General features: G+C 39.6%; 1 protein-coding gene across 1 annotated transcript; it reads right to left on the bottom strand.

The window, feature by feature from the left end:
- Nucleotides 1–2,383: 2,383 nt before the first annotated feature.
- LOC144201218 (solute carrier family 22 member 23-like) lies at nt 2,384–25,308 on the bottom strand. Its single transcript, XM_077723672.1, has 10 exons — nt 24,368–25,308; nt 18,852–18,955; nt 18,597–18,751; nt 10,978–11,146; nt 9,603–9,730; nt 8,458–8,560; nt 6,687–6,922; nt 6,273–6,305; nt 5,481–5,604; nt 2,384–4,713 (listed from the first exon to the last, which is right to left on the bottom strand). Exons 1-10 carry the CDS (start codon nt 24,818–24,820, stop codon nt 3,639–3,641), a joined length of 2,580 nt encoding a protein of 859 aa, XP_077579798.1. The 5' UTR covers nt 24,821–25,308; the 3' UTR covers nt 2,384–3,638.
- Between the last annotated feature and the right edge of the window lie 1,813 nt (nt 25,309–27,121).

Here is a 27,121-nt window from a genome sequence, read left to right as displayed (position 1 = left end):
CTTATCTCACCACTGCTAAAATGTCAGCTTTCTGTTAATGATAATGTCTAAGTTTTCTAAATTGTCACTTATACTACTCAAAGTACACATCTTTAAGAGTATGTACACCCTTACAGAAATCACCAGTCACAATGAAACTGGAAAAAATACTAGATGAACGGCATTTCAATAAATAATGGTTTATTTTAACAACAGGTATGGCTTATTTACAATGAGAAGTTAAAACAGTGAAATCAAATATCCTGAAATCATAAAAGGTACAATCTATGTTTTCCTCATATTACATTCATTCAAAATTCCTCTTCAAGAGAAGAAGAAAGCAGAACCTGAACACTTGTTCACACGTTCATCCTTAATCCTTCATGGTTACATTCACTGTTCTAGTGGTACTGTATTTCCCCTAACGTACACCAAGATGTTCTCTCACTGCTTCCAAGTGAGATTTGTTGTTTTGCGGTGATGTTTCAGTCAAAACCGCGCCAAAGTTTAATGAGAGGTGACAAGAGTCTCTTGTTTTTTTTTTAATTTGGCCGCTGACACCAAAACACACATGCACACAACAAACATAATAAACGGAAGGAAGCTGAGTTAAAGTGAAATCTCTGCAGCAGATGTCACCCTTTCCGCTGTTAAAGCCGGTAAGGTCATTTGTTAAAATAAAAGCTCCTTTTTCCCTTTTCTATTGTATTTTTTTTCTCTCCATTCTATTAGGGCAGGGGTCGGGAACCTTTTTGACGAAGAGAGCCATAAACAATTCATATTTTCAAATATTATTCCTTGAGAGCCATACTCAGAATTTAAAAGTAAAAATACATGAAAATGTGAGCATTTATTCTTCATTTCACCACTTTGAAAGTAAAAAAAAATCTGAATTCTTTTGAGAATATTATTTTACTGTTGCTAATCAATGAGTATCAATGATAATATGAATGCAAAATAGTCTAATGAAGAAAAATTATGATTTAAAAAGGCAGAGAGCCATACACACCCATTAAAAGAGCCACATATGGCTCCCGAGCCATAGGTTCTCTACCCCTGTATTAGGGGAAAGCTTCATTGAACCAAAATGATAAGAGGGCCACACTAAAAATAAAAAAAAAAGGTCACGATCTTTAAGCATGCTAACTCATTAACTGACTCTGACAGCAATAAACGTCCAAACTATTTCAATTGGGAGAGACTGCAGTAACATATCATTGCCCAATCTCCTAGTTCTAATGAATTAGATGTTACTCGAAATAGATTAAAAACTAAAAAGTTACTGTTTCTAGTAAAAATTTTGCAACTAGGAGAAAAGTCAAATCATAGGTAGGCATAGTAGATGATTGGATGGGGAAAAAAAGGCTGAATATTAAGGTGTAGGGGTTTATATATATGTTAGCAAATGGTCATTTGTTGATCGTGTTGTATTGTTTAATTCAAAGAAGAAAAATACTTCAAAAACAGACAATCATATTATGAGAATGCTTACAGGAATAAATGCATGATATTTTCTCCAAACAAAGACACATTTAAAGTCAATAGAATAACCTTTAAATGTGTAATAATAATGGCCATAACATTATTGTGACAACTTTTGACAATTTTATGCTATCGGTACCAGTCCTTAAGAAAAAAAAGGCCTTAAATCCAACGACATTTAGTTTTATGATGAAATAGAATGTAATAAATTGATATTTTAGATCAGACCTGGGCAATCCAGTCCAGGGGGCTACTGTGGGTGCAGGTTTTAGTTCCAATCGATCCAGCAAAGTTTGAGAATTGAGATTTTTGCTGAAACAAGAAGCACCTGACTGCAATCCACTGATTGCACTTCCTAGATACTTGATTGGTGGAAAGGTTTCCTCTATATGGGTTGGAACAAAAACCTGCACCCACTGCAGTCCTTTATGTAATTAATGACCCACCCCATTCACTTGAAAAGGACTTTTTTTAATAATAAAATTGGGCATGAATGTAGAACCTTAAGATTTTAATTGAATGAGTTGGAATAAAGTTTTATATTATTCCTTTTTATATTGCAACTCAATCTTTTTATACTTTAAAAAAAAAATCTAATCTTACTGATAAATACTATATTGTTAATTCCAGTGTGGCCCAAATACTATTTGGCTTCAATGCAACTTCACATGATTGTAGGGATTTTGTGCTTGGAGTGGTCTAGCAGCATTAGACACTGGCAAAAATGTTTCATGTGTAATCATCTACCAAAACCTGCCAAAAAAAAAAAAAAACACACAATTGTACAATGGTTCAAGCTGCATTACATCATCATTCATGGGAAGCAAGGAGAAAACCAGCACAATCTTAAAGTCAGTGCATATAGAGGAAGATCATTAATGCAAAGTACCTGTGATTTTTGCTGGGGTGTTTTTTTCATGACCGTACCACAACATAGTGGGACAAGTCTGGTATTTGACTTAAAAAAGAACAAAAGAAAAGAGTCTGCCTTTGAGATTTACGGTCATTATTTGTAAACATCTCTGCAAGACTATAAGTGTCAAGTATAGACGGAAGAGTCAAGTCTCTTAAAACGCAGTTTAGATGTGCGTGAATGTAAAAAATAAAGATTGTTGTCATCAACGCACTAGAAAAAAAATGGCCGTATTGTGTGTGCTCATTGAGGCGTGACCCATATTGCAAGAAGGTTAAGCTTTGTACATAAATTTGGGTCAATCACATTTTTTAAATTTGCTAGACACACACACACACACACGCACACAGACATTTATGCATTTGTTGACAATATCAAGAGAGTATTATGACAGTCTGTTTTAACCCCTTGTCTTAGGGGTGCGGGGTTACATATTTGTATGTGGTTTAATCCTTGGAAACATTCCGATAGTCATCCAATTCACTTCATCCACCTTCAGTCTATGACAAGAAAACATGCAGTACTCCTTTTTTGGCACTTTTCATTTGTTTTATAGGAGTGGGGGGTTTTGTACTGTTTCTTGTGATTGTTTGCTCCAGTTACAGGGTAAGAATTAATGATTTTTTTTCTTCCTGCTGTGCAGAACAACAGTATCAGACCAGTTTATGATGCCCAAAATAAGTAGCATTGAAAAATAGGTAAGGACAACAATGTGTACTAGTTATTATTTGCCTCCCTGACAAAAAATATGTTTATTTCACCCACCTTATTTTTTGGTGAAGTTAGTTTAATTTTCTCATCCCTGCTTACAACAGTTAATACAGGGTTACAATTAAATGAATAGTACTTGACGAGCATTTTGCATCAAGCAAACATTTTCTTAATGGGCACCAATTATTTACAGAATTTCGCTCTTTATTTAAAGTCTTGGTTTTCCATTCCCAATTAAAGTTGTTGAAAACCGGTCTAATGATTCGTTCAATGCGACATTTTCTTTTGGACTTTTCACCATTTCATTGTCACTTTTGAATCAACTCGCAAAGTTTTTTTGTCCATGGATACACTTAAAGGCTGGTGATTTTTTTTCTTCCTGTTGACTGACAAAAAAAACCCAACAAACAAACAATACAAGAAAACAGTCTCTTGGAAGGGGAACAGGAAAGAGAACATGTACTTTCCCCCAAACTCCAAGCTGGGACGGTCTTCTTTTTAAGTGCGAGAGGATGTATTTGCAGCGGGACTTAGGCTGTCATTGTCATCATCATCATGACGACGCCACGCCATTGATGGCGTTGCTTTCTGTGCTGACGCTGACTGACAGCCCGCCAGAGTCTATGGGAGAAGAAACTGTACAGACCACTAGAGAGGGAAGGGTTTCTCCTGAAGAATTAGAGTCAAGAGAAACCCTTAAAGGAGGATCAGTTAAAGAGGTTGCCTCCATGATGGGGGGAGTGGCAGGTAAGAGAGGTGGGGGAGGGCATTCGGGTGGGGTCGTGTGGCTTGACACAGGTAATACAGAGTCTGGAGTAGGTGAGGGAGAGGGGGGAGAATGGTCGCCGCTGGGAGTCACCGGCAGTGTTGATTCGTCTTCTATTTCTATTTCTAAGTGGATGTCTGGCAGATGGGTGGCGGAATCGTCGCCATCCGCCGCGGGGTGCGGTATCGTCGGTGACGGTGGCTCAGCTAAAGAGTCTTTTGATGACAGTGGATCAGGCTGCTCGGACGTAAGGTCCGCGTCCACCTGGTCGGGGGGGTCCGCAAGCGTTTCCTGCGTTGGGGGCGGATTCAGATCGTCATCGGTTTGAGGGACGACGGGATGGGCAAGGGGCTCGATAGAAGCCAGGACCACTTCCGAAGGTTTCTCGTCATCGGAAGACATGTTTTGTGATGGCGTGGAAGACAGGAGGCGTTCTTTGCTGGCGTGGACGATGTCATCTTTCGCCAGGGCCGTGTCGTCAACGTTGACGCCAGTTTCTTCGGCGGCGGCGGCGCCGTCCATGGTGGAGATGGCGGTGGCGGCTGCCTCGTGCAGCGGCGTGTCGTGCACGCGTGTATAATCCCGGGTGCTATCGGAGGTTGACAGTAGGAAGTGCTGCTCCCCCGGTTTGCGTGGCGGCAGGAGCGGTTGGCGTGTGTAGCTCTCGCCGTCGGAAAGTGTCTCGGGTAGCGGGCGGTAACGCGTCTCGGGCAGCAGCAGGATGCAAATGATGCAGATGAGTGTGCAGCAGGCGAAGATGATGTGGTGCAAGAAGTAGCCCTTCTGGTTGTGGAGCTCCATGATGGGCGCCGTCAGCATGCCAAAGCCAGCACTTGCCAGGACCAGACCCAGACCGCCGCCCCTGAGCAAACATCCATCACAAAACATTATTTGTTTGCTGTAATGCACCAAAAAAGCCAACAATCATCGCTGAAAAGTGGTCACATCCAGACTTCTGCTTAGTGATGCTCAACTACAGGCATTTGCCATGATCAAAATGAGTTTGAAATGCAGTTACAATCCCAAAAATCATCAACCTAAACATTAAGATCGAGCATTTTAGGGAACATTGGGGCATATAGTGAAATATCACATATCAAAACAACCAATAATTAACCAATACAAATTAAAGCCTTTTCACTAGAGTGTAATAACTTACAAAACCAGCATGGCACTTATTTCTACTGTGACATTATTTAGTTTTAAAAAAAAAAGCTTCTTCTGGACAACAGGGAGCGCTGCAGCTCCACTTTTTATTTTCTTGCAAACAACCCATAATCCATAAGGTGGCGCCAGTCAGGGCAACAGTATTAAAAAGCAGGCATTACATAAGACCACATAGGGTGAAATCAAGTAGTGCTAAAATAAGATCTGCAAATTCTGTGGGCACCATGTGACAATGATGACGACTAGGAAGGAGCCTCTGGCACTTGTTCATGTGTTCAGATCGATAAGTGGAGAAATACAATGTTGCTCAACAAAACATTTTTAACCCATTGATTCCTATTGAAAGCTAAACATTTTTTAACCTATTTTAAGTGGGAGTCCTGGCAGGGAATATTGATTCAGCACTAAAAAAATACATTGGAACATACATTTCCTAGGTCACAAAGTAGTCTTGGGTTTTACCTGATGACAGTAGGTGTGATCTCAGCACAGAAGAAGATGCTTAGGTTGCTGACAGCATGAGACGAAAACATGCCGATGATGGAGAAGGCAATTGAGAAATTCTTTTTCAGTGTACTTGAACTATCTACAATCAGAAACAAAAGATGATGTTACATTTTAATGTAGTTTCTGATACAACAACAATGATGGATACATTTGGAAACCTTAAAAAAAAACAATAAAATGCTGGGGGGCAAAGGCTTTATTATTAGTAGTTCTATTAATCAGATGTTGAGCTATTTTTTTAAAGTGTTAATTATGAGTTGGTCTTAAAACATTTACAGTATATGGATTGTTATACTATTAAATGGTAGTAATATCCCATGGAATTTTCTACCACATCTTCATTGTGTGTGTTTTAAATTTTGATGTATCCATATTTTATTACTCTTGACTGAAATCCAAATAGTAATCAATTATAATAATATTTGAAGTAGTAACAATATGAGCTGTAATCAATACACTACTTTTCGGCCAATATTTGAATTTCTTTCTCCCAATTTCTTTAAAGATACCCTTAAACATTTTTTAACAATAGAAAAGCTCCCCCAAAGCTGGGAAACAAATGCTTGAATTTCTGAACATGCATAAAATGCAGCCTGTAGGGGAGCTCTAGTAGCACACATAGATTTGTGGCTCCTTTCTCTGCAATGTGCCAAAGTCCACTTGGCTGTTACTTAGTGTTTAGGCACACAGATACAAAAAAAAACTTAAAAATAAATAAAATAACAAGGAAAATTTAAAGACTCTTACCTATATTGAGATGAGTGCTGTATTTTCCTAGCACTGGAAATCAGGAGAAGAAAAAAAGAAGAGTGTGTCAGTAGTGAGAAAGAAAAATATGTACAACTCTCACGAGTATCAATGCAATCCTTGATCAAACATGCTCAACAAAGCGCGATACGAGCGTGACACCTTAATGTGTTGACACAAGTTGAATATTAAGTTAGTTACTTGTAGGTGTACAAACGGAATCATGCCTTGCTGCTACACATTGACCACTATAGCAGTTCGCAATCCATGTCCAACTACTCCATTATCAACTCTTAACAAGAGCACAGGGCAGGCCTGCATGAACCTAACTGGATGCTTCATTAGGTACACCGGAAAAATCAACATTTAACCTCAGTTATGTGTCGTCTGTGGTAATCACAAGTGAGGACTCACAGTTGGGCAGGCCCAGTTGAAGCAACGACGCCAAGGCAGTGATGATCATGAACGTGAGTAGGCCGCCGCGCCGGCCCATCAGGCCCACCGCGGGGCAGAGCGCTAAGCAGGACGCCACTGCGATGCCAGCCATGGTGTAATAGTCGGCGTAGAAGTTGTGAAACATGGTAGTCTCCTGGGCCTCTGGGTCCATCATACTACGGGCGAAGCAGTGGTGAATCCCATAGCCTGTTAGCCTGCAGAGATGGCAAAGGAAAAGAAAGATTTTAAATGATAATGTGGAAAATGAGTACTTAAATACCGTATTTTCACGACTATAAGGCGCACTTAAGTCTTAAATTTTCTCCAAAATAGACAGTGCGCCTTATAATCCAGTGCACCTTCTATATGGAAAAAATAGAAAACCAAAAACGAAAAACCACCACTGTCGGATATTAAAAAAACACAAACGCCTGAACTGAAACAATACTGTTAAAAATATGCAGATGCCATCTTAGTTGACAAAATCTTCCATCATATAGCTCCTCCCCCACTGCAAGATTTTATATAAAAAAATCCAAAACATCAACAATGGCTGGCTCTAGAGGTGACTGTGTAGTGAGTGCTTCATACCTGGAAGTCAATAGCAATTACCGTATTTTCACGACTATAAGGCGCACTTAAAAGTGTCAAACTTTCTCCAAAATAGACAGTGCGCCTTATAATACAGTGTGCCTTAAAATACACTGCGCCTTATATAAGGAAAAATGTCATTCATTGTGTGCCTTATAGTCGTGAAAATATGGTACCTAAAAATGTATACATTTCTTAGTGTCAATCAAAATTAGTTTGCTATCTGCACAGGGATTGTAGATTTTACACTCATTTAATTTCAAAGTCCAGTGTGCGTGGGTGGTACAATTCAAAGCAATCCATAATGTACTCTGTCAACACGAACATGTTAAGACACACGCACACACAAACCCTCGCATCAGGATATATGAAAAACTGAAGTGAAACTCCCTGGCTCACTGCATGTCTCACATTTCTTAAGAACACTCGCTCATGTAAAATTTACGCCGACTTCAGGAGTCGGCGACGCGATACGCTGTGGTGAGTGTCTCTACGTGCTAAAGAGCAGGTCAGGAATGGAGAAGGAAAGGAATTTGAAGGATAAAAATGAAAAGGTGGTGCTTTTATTGAAAGACAAAATAGCTCCGGAAGGAAAAATTTGAGTAGTCATCAATATTGAGTGACTATACAAGGTAATTTATGCAAAAGTGAGATTAACATAATGTGCTTCAAGTTACAATTTCCCTCGTATAATTTTAAGTGGTGCGAATGAGATATGCACAATGCCAGGAATTATTGAGAAAATATCACTGACTTAAGATACATTCTGACTAAAATGGGGCTTCTCTGACAAAAATCTGAATTATACCCAATATCTGACCATGCTAGTGGACCGACAGTAAAGCCAGAATTGATTTTACTCGTCAATGCAAAATTGATTCTCTCCACTCACTGGCTGCCATGGATGGCAGTACACCTACAATCATTTTTTTTACTAGGACAGGTGGATGATCATGTTTCAGTGCCATTGATGGCAAAAGATTATCATTCACTGACAGCCAATAAGTTTAAAGCAAGTGCATTCGCTACCACCTAAAATGTTCATCAAAATAGTCCAAAACAAATCATACACAACTATTAATCCAAAGTAAGAACTTCAACCTTGACATCTAAATGCAGCCATACACAAATGAAGACAAACAACCTTAAAAATACTTACGAATTGACACATAGGACGACAATATTCTTCCACAGGTTCCTTGTACGGGCCATTTTTACAATGCACGTCTTTTTGGGCTTCCGTTGAAGAGACCTTTGTAATTCTGGAAAGGAAAAGTCCAAATCACTAAGCAGTCCAATGCAACCTGATATCAACACTTCATTGTTGCTTTTCATCAAAGCAGCAGGTGAATTGTATCAAACTGACATGGGAAATTCAGCTGACAAATTCAGTGGAAAGACAATTAGACAGAAAAAAGTAAGAGTTGGGAAGCAGTACATTTTGAATTGACTCTCTTGGTGCGAATTGTAAATGTCCCTGAATACATATTAAACAGAACTGGCATGCGTGATCTCACTGTGTCGCTTTGAGAATCGGTCGTGACATTGCGCTGAACAGTTTCTAAGAAAGTAGCACCCAAGAGGTGTCATTAAAGTAGAAATGGCTCCTAAGGGATGTGTTTGGTGTTCTGACGGGACAACTGTGGGTGAAACATGTCTCACACCTCGTGTTTCTGCATTTCTGCATCAACTCTGGCATGTGACAGCGTTCCACATTGCTTGTCTCCAGACTTATTGCTCACTGGAATGCTCAGATTTTACCCTGATATTCTGTCTGAGCCACAAGCCTCCGAGTGAGGGTATCGCTCAGATTGCCATTCAGTTCTCTTCAATTGATTGTTTCATATGCGTGGGTGTCAGATGTTTTGAACAAAGCTTCACTGAAGGTCAGTCTTCAAGGATGTCAGAAGAACAGTAGTGTCTATACTACAGTGAAAAAGAAAAGTGTGGCGATGACTGTATTCCCCAAAGGACACAACTATATTTTTCTGCTACATTAAAAATACAGGTAAATGTTATTAGGGTTTACAAATGAACCAAAATACTCACAGAATGTAACACTGATGTACTACATTGTAGTGAGGCACTGAACACAATCCCTCACTGCAACCTCCAGGGTACCATATCACCATGGCAACCAGACAATGGTATCAAATGTGTCCTTTTACAGGAAATTACTACTGTCAACTCATTCCGGATTTCTGTTCATTATCTTTTGAAATTATTCATTTCTGTTTGTTATTTTTTTGGTATTATTCATTTCTGTTTGTTCTTTTTTTAAAATTATTCATTTATATATTCTACCTGGGAGGATGTTGTCCGGATCCTGGTCCATCATGATGCAGTTTTTCTTTGCAATATGTCCCATGATCCACTTGGAGCGGCAGTACTGTTGCGTGGCCAGCAGCCAACGCAGTGACTCAGGGAAGATCCTGACAAGTAGAGGAGAGGGAAGTCCACACTCATCAGTCGTGACAAATGAGCTCGAATGGAACGAAACCTCATTTAAAGGCTGTATGAGGTTACCTACTAAGAGTAAAGACTATTAAACCTTTCCCTGTCATAAATCCAGTACCACATTTGTGTCCGAGTGAAATGTAGGAGAAAATCCGATATAGAGTGCTGGACTGTAGAAGATTTTGCATGCATCTTTTAGCTTTTCTTTATGACTTAAGCTGGCACAGTCAGCATCTGCATTTCAATTCATTTGAGACTTAAAATAATGCCTTGGGTGATCTTTCTGTTTTAGTTAGAAACACAGTTCAAACAGGCTTTTTATAATTTCTTTGCACACATAATAGTGTATAATCTGAAATTCAAACAGTTCAGTAGTTTTCTGTGCTGGAAATAAGGGAAAGCTTTTGTGTGCATGTAAACTAGTTTTGGTTTTAATTCATTTGCTGCCAAGGCAATGGCTAACCTACAGAAACATGACAAATCCCACCCATTTGTGGCATAAAACCCATTTTAGGGAGGCGTTTATTTGACTTGAATAGACGATTGACTAACACTAGTTTAACTGATGCCTGCAATACATCATGTTTCCATTGAATTGTAAAGCCCCATCAATCAGCTGAGCCCAATTGTGTGCATTATATCTCCATTATTGATATTTGATCAGATTAGCCCTTACAAGAGCTTCTGAGCGTGACCACCTTGAGTCCAACAGTTACATCGTGGAGGGACGCCAAACTCCAGCACACAGACAGTAATAAAATCTAATTCCGTACGAGTTTGTCGACCTCAGCAGTGTACTGCACGAAACGGAGTGTTTTTATATATGGCACTCAGCACCAGACAAGGTCACTAGAAAAGTGAACAAATAAGAGTAACATTGAAGGACCCACTTAAAAATTTCTTTTTTACAGTTTTATCGCAAATGAAACATCTGCTGAAAGGCTCAGTTTATTTCAATTGGTCTATTAGAACAAGTAATGTTACACCACAACAATATTTTGGGCATTTTGGGAAGTTGTGATCAACACTACAGACTACAGATAACTGGGATTAAATGTTAATTGTTCCGGTGTACCGAATGAAGCATCCATGGGATGTGTCTATATATATATATATGAATGTATATAAATACATATATGCACATATATAACACATACACTGTTTTTAATTCTGTGTTCTCCTGAGCTAAATGACTGAAGTAAATACCTGTGTTTTAACATACCAGATATATGACAGCATGAGCAGGAGAGGACAGATTATGACTGCTTGGAGCACTTGCCAATCCCGGCAAAGGTAGGCCACACCTGGCATCAGCAGCTGGCCAGCTAACATGACGAAACTGGCCACCATGGTCATGGAGAAACGCCAACCTGGCAGACAGAGTTCAATCCCTAGGGAGGGGAAGGAGAAGTAACACTATGAGTATTTCAGTGGGGAAAACAGTGAATGGATACCATGGGTAGACATTCATGAGTCACATTTCAAAACAAGTAAATAAGACGTTTCATCATTGAAGCCTACAAGTGGTGACATGAGTTTTCATGGTCACGTCATTCTTGTAAAACACCTTTAAGATAAATATGTACACCTTCCACTGTGTTGTTAGTGTAACTCCAAAGGCAGTATTTGCATTTCTTCCGACCTAGCACGGATCCTAGTTTTATAAAATATAATATACATAATAAAAATACAAGAAAGAAAACATACACAATATAGTGTATAAATGATAGAACCTATAAGATGGCAGGCTCAGCCTAACCGCCCTAAAGAAAAAACAATATGATATAAATCAGTTGACGTCCTCCAATAAATCTACAACCAGTGTTATTGTGAAACTGTCAACATAGCAGCACAGTGCGCTGTTGTGGGGGGCGAAAAAGCCTCCTTGTCCTCATTTGTCCACTATTAGAATGACACCGATTCATTTCTTGCATTAGTATTCACAAGCTGCTTGCCGCCACTGACAGTAGAGGCCTTTAGTGTCTGCAGTGGGATGGCTCCACATCCCAACCCAGAGGGTGAACAGTACAGTAGCAGTGCTGTTGTCACATTCTTCATTCACGCATCCATCCATCTTTTTGAATGTCAAGTTTACTGCCACACCGGAATGTCTCCAATTTGGACTTTTGAAGGTGACGGGTGCCAGCATAATAAGGTGTGTGTTGAGGATGCTCCATTCCATTGGGAAAAAAACTGGAATTTCAATTAGGATGTGCCTCCCACCACCCCTCCTTCGACGAACATGAATTATGTTCTCAGTCGGTGGACGGAGGGGCCATTGAGTGAAGAGCGGGCCGTTGGGTTCAGGACCCGCTGAGTCTGACCCGACTCAACTTGTCGCGAGACGGTTGACTGCTTGTGGACTTCATGCGATTAGAATTCCTCAGCTTGGTGGAGGGCATCATGTGGAAGAAACAGCCCAGTGAATCATTACAGTGGAGTCTGAGAAAGTGCTCACAGATGCAAGAATGTAGGCACGTCACATTGATATACCATGATATAACGCTGACCTTAGGTTCAAAAGATAAAACAAAGAAAGACTGAAATTAAAACTAAAGTAGCCCTGAGCTCTTTACAGTACAAATTCAGCCTACTGTTCACCCTCAACTCACTGGATCAGCATTCACATAATGCTCACCTTGAGCTAGTGCCCAACTGACATAAATCTCCCACTAACCAATACCATATCTCTCGCCACAGACTCAAAAGGATTGCCGCCAAGTTCTTTGGCATGATAAACCAATCAATAATATAGCTTAGAGGAGGCTATGTTGACTTAAAGAAATTGAAAAATGTGTCCACCGCATCCTTAATGGAAGTGTTTGTATCTTCCATAAAAAAGGGAAAAGACCCCATTTGGGTTTTGCAACAAAAAGTGATTCAGGTGCAAAGTGCATTCCCAAAAATATATCTTCGGTTTAATTTATCAAGGGGAAAAAAATGGTAAAAAGAAGATATCCGCATTACAGATAGTGGATGAAAATGTGTTTGTCTACAATGACAATTGATAATTACGATGAAACCTGTACTAAATCAAACTTTTGTTATGTGGGATGCAAGCCTTTATTACACCTCCAAATAAATTCCAGCCTAAACAGTCTTCTGGAACATCCATGTCCACAACCTTCCAGATTTGGCAGTAGCCTACTTTCCCATCCAGCAATGATGCAATCAACTCTACTTCACAGCCAATTAGCAATGACAATAATCCCAAAAGGAGCTTTGGCTGCTTTGCTGACTGGGCAAAGCAGAAAATGAATCGGATACAAGCCAGAGCAGACATCTAGGGCAGCTCAGCTGAGGAGACTTATTATTTTACTCAGTTGACCACTACAAGCACTCAGCGCAGCCGCTGCCTGTGCCCGCCACGACCTTTTAACTGACCACATGACGTCTTGCCGGCCATGGAGCTTGTCAGCTCCATTCATTGAACAGTACTTTTTGGTCTTTGCTTCCAACACATAGGTGGTCCTTATCTTTAAGTAACATGCCTTTTGAGGGCCTCACTGATAAAATGAGAAAACTGTCCTTTGCGCTTCGTCTTCTCTAAACCGAATGTAACAAAACACTGTGCTTAAACATTTAAAAAGATGTTATTCATAAATATAATATTACTCCAAGCAACATTTTATACTCATAAATGTGTGTACCAACGCGCATCCAATAATTGTACTTAAATAAGAATTTAAAAAAATATATTATATTGAAAAAAAGTCACATTATATAAGTTTTCCAAGCCAAAGGAAGACTAGAATATATACCTACAATCTTGGTCTTAGTATTCTGTTGTAGTCTAAACTCAAGATTAAAGAAAGACTTCTGGTCAAAGCTTAGGTCACTTATAGAATTGCCCGTCTGGTCCAAGGCGAGCTCAGCCATGTGCAAAGCTGCTGATGAGTTTTGGCTCGTCATGACTGACAGGCCAGTGCGGCATTGTCAGCATAGACAGAGCGTATCCCTGATCTGGAGACAGCCAGGCTTCCTGCGATACTGGATGTAGCAGAGATGGAAATGCTTTTGTACAGGGAAGGAAAAGTGCTTTGTCAGTCAGTATAGGGAGAATAATTTCAGCATAAAAGGCAGACCCTTTTAAGCCTCTAATAATTTAAATAAAGTACGTATGAACACATTCAAATATTAATCAATCTCAACAATTTGTTTAATTTAATATTTTAGCTATTTATTTTATATTGCATTTTATATGCCCATTTTCTGAACCCATTCATAAAAGCTATACTTGTACTCTGTGAAGTAGGTCACATTGAGGTTTGGAAAGGCGCCAAGTGCACTAATTTGTCATTAAAATAAAATAGCATTTTTACTGTATGTCTGTGATATGCACCTTATTCACAAATTGGGGTTATGTCAAGAGTTTAGGAAGGTATAAAACCAAGGTCTTCCAGCACTTTGATGAAGTGAGGCCTACTAGACAGTTGATTGTTTTCAAGGCGATAGTTTAATGGTTTGCCACCGTGAGGGATGCCTGTTATTAACAGCTCATTAAAATAATTCAATGGCTTTACTGTCCCAATTGTTTTAGGGCTTTTCCATGTAGTCTTGCCACTTTCTTGATTATGCCAGGTCATTCTCTCAAACCCAACACACAAATAACCTAAGGCAATGTAAAAACTGAAAAGCAATGAAAGGGAACTATTGATCCTTAATAAGGTTGTAGTTATTTGATTGCGGACGTGAGCAACACTACCGAAAAGCCGCAGGTCAAGAACTTTTTAATTTAAGTGCTTAAGTGTTGGCCATTAAAAAGTGAAGTAAAACACTCAACTTAGAAGGGTGGTTCCTTTTGAATGTATTTGTGTGATCTGACCTTACATCCTTCCTCAGACACATGCTCAGTCAGCAAAAAAAAAACAGGCCATCACCACCACAGGGTAATGGAAAGAGGACAAGGACGCAAAAGAAATGAATGTTGGAAGAATTTCACAAGGTAAACATGTATCTGAAGTCCATTTTTACAATTTCCAAACATAGGCAGTGTCAACAGGGGGTTAGGTCAAGTAAAGGAAATTGCATTTAAAAAAGGTGAGCACTTTAAACAGTGAAGTTAAAAAAAATTCCATGCAGACCAAGGTGAAGTAGAGCCACAGAGTAGCAGAATAGGCTCTGCTGAGTACAAATGAGCCACATGGCTGCATGGAATAGAACTTTAACCCTCCTTGATAGGAAGAAGTTTGCACTTTCACCAATTTATCAAGATGAGGACTAAAGACGGATTGTGGAAAGTTGTGTGTGTGTGCGTGTGTTGGTTTGGTGGGAGTGGGGGTGTCAAAGACACGGCAAACCATATTGTAGAGAACTGAAAAATACTAGTTCCAGTTGTATACTTTGAATGACAATATCTAACCAGTGTATTTACAATAACCTATACTCTATTGGGATTTTTGTGTGCCATGGAAAAGTTTTTCTAATGGACAGTTAGCAAGAAGTAATAGCGACTTTCTCTTATTAGTTTGTTAATTTGAGATGTGACTATCATACTCACAACAAAGTAAAAGCCTGATTGAACATATTCTTGCATAACATTAAAATGCATAGCAAGGTTTGGGATGACTTATTAGTTATGTATATTTGTTCAATTTATTTATTGTCATTCTTATCTTGTAAACACTACTATATGCTGCATGTCATATCCAGATTTACCCAAGAGATCATTAACTGATTATCATTATCATTTTACAACATAAAACTACACATAACATAACAAAAAGTGGTTAAATAATGTAAAAGATGTTTTGTGTGACAAAATTGAATATCACATAGGCTAATCTTAAAGGTAAGAAAAATGAAGTAGTTGGTGCAAATGTGACAGCATAACAAAAATATCAAATTAAGATAAGATAACATAAGAAAGCAAAAAAATAAGTGTGCTGCCACAGCAACCAGTATTGGAACACTAAAACAACAATGAAGTCACTCTAGTTTTAAAACTCATGACCCTATTATAAACACATTTTAGTCTCAAGAACTGTCATAAAATGACAATGAAATCATGTTTGCACAGGTGTTTTGAGATAAGACATTCGAGTACTGTAGGTGTAACTTAATGATCCAGACTAATAGGAATACATATAACTGCACCTGTCAGCACTCATGCAACAAACAAAGGCAGTTTCTTCAGTGCACAAACAAACTTGGATCTTAATCACGAGCTTGAGAGATCAATTTGAGTGTTAACAGGAGCCAAATGCAACGAATCTCATTGTGGAAGGGATGGCCTCAAGCTACTTAACATACGAAACAAGGTGCAAATATGCTTATGATAAAAATCTCTTCTTAAAAGAACATTATGAATTGTGTTTCTAAAAATGACCATAATTCATAAGACATATACACTGGATCTACATTTCTGGTCCTTTTTACTTTGCTGATTCATATGTAAGAGGGTGCAAGACACGCACTGGCATGTCAATTCTGTTGTTTAAAATAAGTGAGCAAAAATACCTCTTCTAGCAGCCAAGCAACTACACAGCCTGCTCACAGTGAATAAACACTGAAAACAAATGTCTTTGCTGAATACATAAGTGTTTAGCACATGCACGCCCACAATCGTACTTTGAGAAACAAGGATCATCAGTTTGGAGGCAGTTTTACATTATTATGGATTCCCTAACACCTTTTTTTTGGAACTTTAATTCTTTAATATTAACTTTTATCAAAACTTTATTTTAGTAATTCTAGAAAGTGTAATGTAGCTATAGAAAAATTTCATGGAATCATTCAACTGTATTAACTTATTTGTCTGCAATCCATTAAGATTAAGTAAAAAAAGTTACAAATATTACAAGAACAAAACTGGTATGATTAAAAGTGCACCATATTTACTCGCATATAATGCTTCATATGAAGCGACTCTTTGGCAAGTTGCCTGCATTCCTTCTTATCCATTTTTTTTTGTTTTTCTTCCTTTATCCATCTCTTTGTGTGGGAGACAGCGTCAGTAGCTACACAAGTGTCAGATCACATTAGCCATGTTTTAACCAGCTTTGTAGCCTAAGCACAGCAGGACACATTGTTGAAATTTCGTTAGAGCAACTTGGTTTTCTTTTTTTTTTGCTTAAATTTAATTAATTATGATACAAAATAGGTTAATGGCCAAGGAGGCAATTTTTCTTCCAACAATTGTCAACGGTTTCCCATTGTCATTACATAGCAGGTTGACTAAATAGTGATGGAACTGTCAAGACAAGTCTTGGTCTGAAAAACACATTTTTCGGGTCCTAGTCTTGTCTTGGTCTTAACAGCAAACTTTTCCATTCCATTCCACCTGAATGTTTTATAATTTTTCCTCATTTTTCTTGTATATTTGTATCAAATGAAAATAAATGTCTATATTGCCCATATACTGCGGCAAGAGGCCAAATGGGAGCATGTCCACTCAAACTTAAATGGCACATTTCCTGTTTGTTTTGGGGCATACAGTAGCTTCTTGGGACTGTAGTGCCTCTATTAATGATGCACATTTATCTGATTTCCATCTCATACTTGGGGTGAGCCATTTTTTTGTAACGTTGAGTTGGAAACTACCAGATAGCTTATCAAGGCCCCTGATCAAGCCCTCTTAAAGCACCTACGGTCAAGACTTAAATACTCTGTTAAAGATGATGTAAAAAGGACAAATGGCAACATCAAACATGGGGAAAGGGAGACTTAAACGCATATGGTTGATGATCAGGGAAAGAGATTAGAGTTACATATCCACTGCACACAAAACAATTCTGAGATTGTGTGAACAAATCCAGGCCAAATTTGATGTCATAAATTCAAATGACCGTGACACTTTTGCAAAATGTGTTATATTGGCACTGTCGGTTAGTTTTTAAGCGAATACTTAAAAGCGAACATTTAGAGGTCAGACAAGATTGATTCTCCCACCTAATGTGTTATTGAATGACCATCCCTTGGTCTAAGCGCTCACAGAGTTTTGTCAATACAGATTGGCTCTAGCGTAAATATCATGTGTCATACAAAAACACATCAGAAATACAGGTTGACCCAGATGGAAAAAACTAACTCAATATATACAAATATGAAGGAAAAAATGCTTTAACAAACATGCTGGCGTGATTTATTTCACATTTCGGGGCTTAATCCTAGCAATAATATAATTGCATGGACAAATGTAGCACCACATTATGCAACCTTCAAGATACAATTACTATCCATCTCTATTTAACACTGCTTATCTTTGTCAGGGTCGCGGGTAGCTGATGGGCCTATCCCAACTGACCTTGGCCAAAAGGCAGACTGCACCCTAAACTGATTGCCAGTCAGATGCAGAGTGCACACAGAGAAAGACAACCATTCACACCCACAGTCACACCACAACTGAACAAGATTTGAGCCCAAACTGCCTGCCTCAAAGTCAGTCGAACGCACCACTGCAATATCAGTAGCTCCTTCTTTATATCATCATAAATCCAAATGTATTAGCATATCCGACCCCTCCTTTTAATTTGTTGAAAGACTGTGATTTGCCTAGATAAAAGCGAGATAGATAGTGTAATTACTATGCCTAACTGTTAATTGTTGCAATTTTAAAATATAAAATGATAGACATTCCCACCATGAGAGGGATTCACCAATTTATAATTGATCATAGTTCATGGAGTATAATTTGGCTTTGACTTAACTTTTTCAGTCTTTTTAAGAGGTCAAAGTTAAAGTGAGAGGATCCGTAAAATCTTCGATGACATTGAAGGGGTAATTAATCCTGATGATTTCTCGAGCTAATACATTTGTCAATGTAAAGTGATTAAGAAAATTGGCCCATGGGGAGAATTTCATCAGTTCTAAAGCCATAAAATCTGATGAGGAAGTACTTACTGAGGACGTAGAGTGACAATGTGATTCCAGACAAGCAAAAGCCTTCAAAGAATCGTAGTGTGCTGAACATTGGAACGTTGACTGAGAAGGCCACAGTGAGGCCGAATACTAGCATGAACAGCACTGATATGATCAGCACTGGGTGTCGGCCAAACCTAGGAAATGAGACAGAATGTAAACATATTTACAGTGATAACTAACCCTGATCAAATTAAATGTACAATTACTGTTGTGGTATGTGACTAGGATGTATACCAGTCTGCGAGGATTCCAAAGACCAGGTATCCAAAGATAGAGCCCACCAAAAGAGAGAACTTTGCAATGTGGACTTTCCATGCTGAGTTGCACACCAGACTCCACTGCAGAGACAAAAAAAGGCGTACATTTCATCAGTCAATGCCAGTAGATGAATTACTTGGTTGAACTTAAAAAAAAAAGATGATAGTACACAAATAAATGAATGTAGTATTCTTTATTTTTAGTGTTAGGTTGGTGGTAGTAGTATTGCTTGATTAACTGAGCCCCGAAGAATCGAACACGCCAGAATTACATAGAGCCACCCAAGGAATGTCACTCATTCACACTTTTGGTATTGATGTCAGCCGAGGAATAAGTTGCCGGGTCGTAAAACAAGTTCCTCTTATGCAACTGCTTCACAGCTGAAGAAGGGAATGGAAAAAGAAACAAACAAAGAAAGAGGTCATAGTAGAGTGAAACAAATACTAGTTTGGATGAGTGGCTGTGTAGTGATTATGCTGAACACTCTTCTGCAGCACACTGCAGCTGGGTGACCAATGTTGCGACACATTGAGATACAGAGGTCACACGAGGCATAGCCTTTTGCATGTTCTACCCTGGCTTGCATGGGTTTTCTCTAGGTACTCTGGTTTCCTCTCACATCACACCTATTTCAAACCGTCGATGTGATACCTTCTGTATGAATACGGATGTACTCAACAATTCTAAACAATCAGAATCAGTCCAAGTACCATCCTGTGAGGCTCTTCTATACAGCCCATTATTCCAGTGCTCTGCTGGTTTGCTATTGTGTTGCTCATTAGAGAATAATGAATAGAATGCAGTGTGCAGAGTTGGGTGAGACGTGTGTATAAACCTATTAGCAGACAGAAACGGGAAGCCATAAGGAGACGGCTGGCGGAGTCGTGTGGTGAGAGGGAAAATCCGTTACAATCCTTGGAGCGTCTGCTGACTTCTCTCAAATGACTGAGACGGCATTAGAACAATGGTTAGCTTACTCAAGTTCATGATGCTCACATAAGGTTTTTGACAATTGAGAATAACAGAGTTGCTATCATATTTGTCATTAGGATTAATAAACAACCGTTGAATCCCTAAAGTCGAACAACTGGTTAATTCGCCATTACCTAGAAGAATCTATGCTATGGTTTTAAATGTAGAACCCCCTCTGATCATTAAATAATGCAATGTGAGCTTTGTTTGGATATTTGAACAAGAAAAGAGTTGGTGGGGGAGGACTTATGACAAATGAGGATGGGTTAGATTGATGATTTTCCTTGTCAAATTCTTCTGACTATACAACACTGCATGGCTTTTAATGCATGTTTCAGTCAAGGGGAAATAAAAGGTTAGGGTTAGTTAAGCATGCATGTGTTTGCCAAAGATAAAGTTGAGGAAAAAGCATGAGGATGCGGTTGAATGACTCTAGCGTGCTCGCACCACTTGAGCATGGATGAATTTGAGGCTTATCATCACCTTGAGTTTTTGAACACACGCAGTGGTTACAAAGAAACGACTTAAACAAATATTGTATATCTTATTAGAACAATTCATGTCAACTAAGTATCTTAGCATTGACAATGACAGAAATGAAGTGATCTTATCAATGACATCGACGAGCATTTACCAAGTTATTAACATCAAAACAATGCATAAAGAAACAAAATGTCCTTTTAGTTGGGTCATCCCTTTCATAGTTTCACATATAAGTCACTCCCAAGTATAAATTGCACCCCATCAAAACTGAAAAAAAACATGATTTATATAAATGCCTGATAAAATGCATATAATGTGAACAGCAGAGTGATCCAAAATGAAGAATGCTGTCAAAATGACTGAATCAGAAGAATAACTGAAAATCCACAGAGAAGCAGAGAAAAAAAAGAGTGAGAAAGCCATAGAGAGGGAGATAAAGAGAGACTGCTGCATGGTTACTGCCTAGCAACAGTGATTATAAGACCCTTCCAAGTTTTACCTCACCCATGGGTGGAAAACGCTGTGAAGTAGTGAGAGTACAGAGTGGAGCTTATAGACAATTTCAAGTTAGAAAGAAAAGCGAGGAACTGTAGAAATAATCCAGTTTTCTATCATGATCTAGTTCCAGGTACGCTAGAGATGATTTTAGTTTTATCTATTTTTCTAGTATAACCCATTAATATTTGTAATTTTTCAAGCATTAGGTGTGCTCCTGTGACAAAGGATTGTCTCTCAAAAGTCAATCTGGTACTACATAGACATGATTTGGGAATGGAAACTCGAATACGCTGGCAATAAGGTTGGAAGTGCTGTGTTGGTCAAGTCCAGTATACCACACACTACCAGAAAGAGAAATAAACATGTCATTATTGTTTTGATTGTCATCTCAAGAGATTATTGAATTTTAAAAATGTGCACCAAACTTGAGACAGGTTAAAATATTTGTAACAAGAGAGAGAGAAAAAAAAGTCTAACGTGTCCCACTTCACGGTAGTTAGGAAAAACAAAACTGATATTAAGGGCCTGGTAAACACCAGAATCTTGCGTCCCAATAGATACACCCAAGTGACGATCATGTGATCATGTTTACAGTAGGAAATGTCTGAAAGTGTCCCACACTGATCTGTGGGGAGGGGAGTAGGGAAAGCAGTGTGGGGGTGTTTGAGCAGCTGGCTAAACATAAAAAAGGCCTCCTCACATCATGGGTGTTCATCCTTCAGTATCATCTTCCACATCTGAGGCCCCGGCAACTTTTTACGTAACTGTCTCCTTTATCACACCCACCCACACCAGAGTCGGTCGGCCCTGCGATCCTTTGGGGTCTCGCTATAATGTTTCAGACTGAGTATGAGCCGGGAAGGGTCAGTTACACACCAAAGTAATGACACATTCTCATTTCAGAGGCTCAGTCCAATTAAGAAGGACCCTAAGGAGGACTGACTCAATAGGGTGGGTCCCAACACGGATCGCTTTGGATCATTCTTGTAAATGTTACTATCAGTACCAGTTAGGAAGGAATTTAAACATTATAAGCAGCACTTAGGAACATATGCACATTTATGCATTTAAAATAGCATTCAAAACCTACAACATCAAGAGAAAAAGTCCTCATAAGGACCAACCGAAATCATTACATTTGGTTAGGGATCCTACAAGGTAAGATAGTACAGTACACCAGGTACTGGGTATACAGTGTTTATGAATGCTTTGCGTCAAGTGCACAATTGAATGACCAGTACAAGATGGTCTCTACTTCCGTTTCCAATATTTGAAAATGTTAGAAATACATTAAATTATTGGTAAATTTCACATATTTCAGTGAACGTGCTTTGTGTAGATTAGCAAAAACTCATAAACTCATGAATCCGAAATGAGATGGATCACAATATATAATAACCCTAACCTCGACACACTGCATCACACACCCACATCCACTGCTCCTTAAAAGGAAACTTCAAGCATAAATGAGGATGTAGGAGCGCACAAAAAAACCTGTATATTTTTTCCAAAAGAGTTCAAAAAATACTGTCGGGGCCTACTGAATCCACAATTCTCTCTGTATATGTTCAAGACTATTACTGAGCACTGTCTTGTGTGTTGTAGAGATAAATCCTCTTTAAATAATGCCATTTCAGCAATATAGCAATATCGTCTGAAATGGTTTTACCCCATACCCTAGCTGAAGAATGGGACAATGCAGAGTACACAGCGAGGCCTAGAGTTGTTCACACATGATCATAAGAGTCCAGTCACATGAGGCGTGTGCTTGTGTTAGGCCAGTGTTGACACTTGCCTTACATACACAGTGTCACGGATAGCTGAACCCAATTGTGACCACACAGTCCAAACACGGGTACAAATGCAGATTCATCAGTTCCTGTTGCTATGCCACATCCTATTTTATCAACTAGTAGTTGGAGATGGGAACATGTGGCAATCCACACGCTTAGGAGCACAAGTGGGAGAGGCTGCTTACTTTGGAGGGACCGTGGTGTAAGCGGTGTTGTCAATTCAGTAATGATTGCGATGTGAATAACATTCAAGTAGTTTTCCAAACAAATGTAGGGAATTTTATCAGCGTAGTGGAGTAAAGTACCATTTAGGAAGCGTACATACAGTACAAATCTAATCTACCAATGATGACCTTGTTACAAGGTTGACAGCCTTACTTACCATTCAAACATGCAGTAAGTAACAAGAAAAGGAGAATTTATCCGAGAATGTGAGGGTGAGGCAGTCTTAAAAAAACACTTGCGTGTGGATCCACTCAATAATTCGACATGACATTTTACGGAGGAAAAATACTTAAGAAATTTGACCAAAGTTGACTATTTTTGTTTCCCTAACAATCAACATCAGCATAGCCCTGATTATTTAACGTCTAATCAGGTAACTGGAGGTCAAAATCCTGTTGAAGGTACCTACAATGATCTATTATGTGGAAAACACCAGATAAGTCTCATCACAGGCTATATCACTTATTCCACAGTATTTCTTCCATTACTTTAATTTTGCTTGCTTAGTGGAAACCCTGTGGCATCGCGCTGACTCTCACAAATTAGTCTTGGTACTACAAAGTGTATGAGAACATTAAGAACATTTTAGTACAGGAGTTTCTCACACAATGGCAGTAAAACATCTAAACTATAAATAAATCAGTCATTCTGACCAGTAGATTCAATCAACTAAAGCACACTTTTGTCTTGGGTCCATGTGGTTTGTTTTCTTTATTGAAATCAGACATTATTGGAGCTAACCAGATGGGTTGTTGGCTTCGGCACGGACACAAACCGGGCGGCCCCAACCACCAAAAAGTGCAGACCCTGAGACGTTTCAAAGCCTGGCTTAACAGACTGAATGTGTGTTGATAAGCCAGCAAAACTCAACTGGCATTCATTTGCAGAATCAGGATAAGTTCTTATTTTCCGCCGAGAGCTGCGAGCTAATCAAATTGCACTTTCATCTCCATTGATTCTCCTTGCACAGCTTGTGTTGAAGATTACATTACATAATGTATTCAAGGTAATTTTACACTTGAATACAATTTCAATATGGTTTTCTATTGCCTTGCAATACGCCAATCCAGACATTACACGAAATGAAGAAAAAAGCCCCAGAATGAGCCGCGTATCAATATGCTGTTTAGTCATGGGTGGCTGGTGGGTTTGGGTGGGGGTGATGTTTGGTCAGGAGTTGCATTATTCTAGAGCGTGCGTACTAAAGACCTTTGCCCCAAATCGAACAGCTCTTGTCTATTATGTCCTTTTAGTATGCTGCCAACACCGGCATATTCTACCAGGCCTGTCAGTAAGGTGACACCAAGGTTCTGATTGGCAAATGTGGACAGTTGTCAAAAAGACAATAGAAATGGTGAGATGGGTAATAACAATCCACAATAAAAAATGGACATACTTGGAGGGGAACACAAGGACCCGAAACACGGATAATAAACAAGTCATCAGACAGTATAGAAGAAAGAAAGAATGAATGAATGAATCCTGTGTATCAATGGGAGGACATATTATTGTGCATCTTACCTTAGTGACTACATTCTGCACAAGGCCAGTGTGTAGCTCAAAGGTCCAAGCGTTGCACATGCACTGTGTGTTCTCCGTGTCATTGCGGATGCCGGGATCCCTCCCGCTGGCATTGTGGGGGCTACCCGAACCCCAGGGGCGGCCCCATGTCACATTGCCGCCGGCTGTAGTACTGGCGGCGGTCGTGGTGGCGATGGAAATGGTGGTGTTTGCCAAGGGATGGATGCATGTGTTGTTCGGCTGGGCCAGCAGGAAACTGTCCGAATACTGGCTGAATCCGATAAAGAGCGCCGGGATCCATGTGAGCAGGATCAGCTGTTTCTGGTACCTCCCGAAGCCGCCAAGGAAAGGCAAGACCGAGCCGTCGATGCGCGTCAGCGGACCCGGCGACGACGACGTGCCCTCGGGGGACACAAAGCCGTTCTCCGGTTGATGGTCGTCGGTGTCGGCCATCGCGCTTCCGCCGGTGGATGCCTCCTCAGTTGTGTTCGGGAAGGAGGGGTTGCAGTGCGCGCCCCCTCTACCACCACCACTACCAACACCTCCTCCTCCTCCGACGCCGCCGCCGCCTCCTCCTCCTCTCCCTCCCCGCACTGTAGAGTCCACAATGCGTCAACGCGCTCAGCTACGGTGGGAGATCCACGCCAAGTGGATCGGAAGTAAGACTCTTCTATTGTCAGGAAAGACGTCTTCCTCTGACTTACTATGTGTATATCGCCGACAGACATACTACGCGCACTATAAGACGACTTTCCTCCTAGTCGTCTATCCCATTGTGTCGGCCAGTGGTCTGAAGAAATTCTGCTTCCGGAAGTAAGAAGCTCGTGCACCTGAGCTGGGAGAGAGCGTGCGAGAGAGCGAGAGAGCGCTCGGTGTGGAGGAGGACTCGCCCAACATGGCAGATCGCTAGAGACGTGCTCCTTTTTCAATCAACAATATTTACCTCAAATATTCTATTCATAGTCGTATTCATTGTAAGCAAAAAACACAACAATGACACATAGAGACAAATAGCAATCATCATAAACGTTTACCTTTAAACAAAAAAATAACATCATGGGGGTGCTAGAGCCTATCCCAGCTGAAGCTGAATCGGTGCACACACAGATGGATAACCATTCACACTCACATCCATACCTGGGGGCAATTTAGAGTGGCCAATCTGCCTACCATGCATGTTTTTGGAATGTGGGAGGAAACCCGGAGAAAACCCACACAGGTCTGGGGTGAACATGCAAACTCCACACAGGTGGAAAGACTTCCACTTTCTCATTCATCGTATTTGCACTGTAGGCGGCTGGGTGGTTAGACTCACGGTTCAATTCAGGGGCCCTGAGTTCAATTCCAGGTTGGTCCACCTGTGTGGAGTTTGCATGTTCAACCCAGGCCTGCATGTGTTTTCTCCGGGTACTCCAGTTTCTCCTCACATTCCATGGCTGACTGGACACGTTAATTTGCCCCTAAGTATGAGTGTGAGCATTAAATGTTGTCTGTCGCCTTGTGCCCTGTGATAGATATCTGATCACATTGATATATCAATAATTAAAATTAATTACATAACAGAGGGTAAATACATACATAACTCTAAAGGATGAAATAATAACTTGTTTTTAAAACGGCATTGCCATTCATTGATGTAGTAAAAAGAGTGAAATAAGAAACCAATCTATTTAAAAACTCAATAGATTCCACACAGGGTAACAATATTTTACCTAATTCTACTTGGTACACCTGTGGTCTTAAGTTTTGAGAATTATCACCATTCTTTTCAATGTGAAAGAGTCTCAAAAAAACCCAGGGTGCATAATGTCAAGGCATTTCTATGTACTCTGCAATGCTTCACCCTTGTGGTCATAATTTCTTATTACATGTATGACTTCCTTGTAGTAGTATTGTTTAAACACCTAATCACTGAATATATCAAAATTATGCATTTGTTTTGCATTTAGAGAATTAGTAGACGTCAAAATTCTAATGTTAGAGCTTTTAAAAAAGAAACAACTATAAAGGAGGGAATATTATATGTGAAAGCCAACTAAAACAAAGAAGTGTGGAAAATCCTGTGACACTTTAGTGCTCCCTGCAGGAATTTGGGAGTAACTGACTTCTCTCTTTATGCCAAGTATAAATAAGTATAAGTAGTACTTCAAGAACCTTGTGGGCCTTTATAATCAAATCAAAAAAATGTCATATTGCTTCAGTAGAGAAACAATTAAAATGACATAAAGGCATCCAGCTCTAAACACACCCTGATGTGTTACTTAAAAGCAAACCAGCTGGCTTCTCTCCAACAGAAACCAGCCAACTGTCGTTTTATGACCCAGTTTTTGCCATCTGAACCTAAACTGTACACCGCCCAAGCAACTAATGCAGGTGTGTTTTCAGCCGCCCCGCCCTGTACCATGCAGTGACTCAGGGAGCGAATGGGGGAGTAAATGTCTGGCTATGACTCAAACCGGCTTGTCATATTTGGTGGGGAGCAAAGGTGTGTCTGTGCGGCTTGTGAAAACAAAGAGTACTACTAAGTACCATAATACGATTCTCACTGATTATAAGTATATGTTAATGAACAAAGGCCAGAAAACACTAGCTGATATAGTTGTAAAGTATTATATAATGTATTTCAAAGATAGTGTATGTGTTTGCATCTGCAAATGTTTTACAAGCATGCAATGAAAATAATGCTGTTGTAAATGGTGCTGTGTTTGTTTATCTTGTTGGAAATAAGAGATTATATTACCTGTTCTTTTATAT

The sequence above is a fragment of the Stigmatopora nigra genome, chromosome 9 (assembly GCF_051989575.1).
Source record: "Stigmatopora nigra isolate UIUO_SnigA chromosome 9, RoL_Snig_1.1, whole genome shotgun sequence".
Classification (NCBI taxonomy): domain Eukaryota; kingdom Metazoa; phylum Chordata; class Actinopteri; order Syngnathiformes; family Syngnathidae; genus Stigmatopora; species Stigmatopora nigra.
The sequence above is the reverse complement of the archived record's forward strand: the minus strand, read 5'-3'. Positions and strand labels throughout refer to the sequence as shown.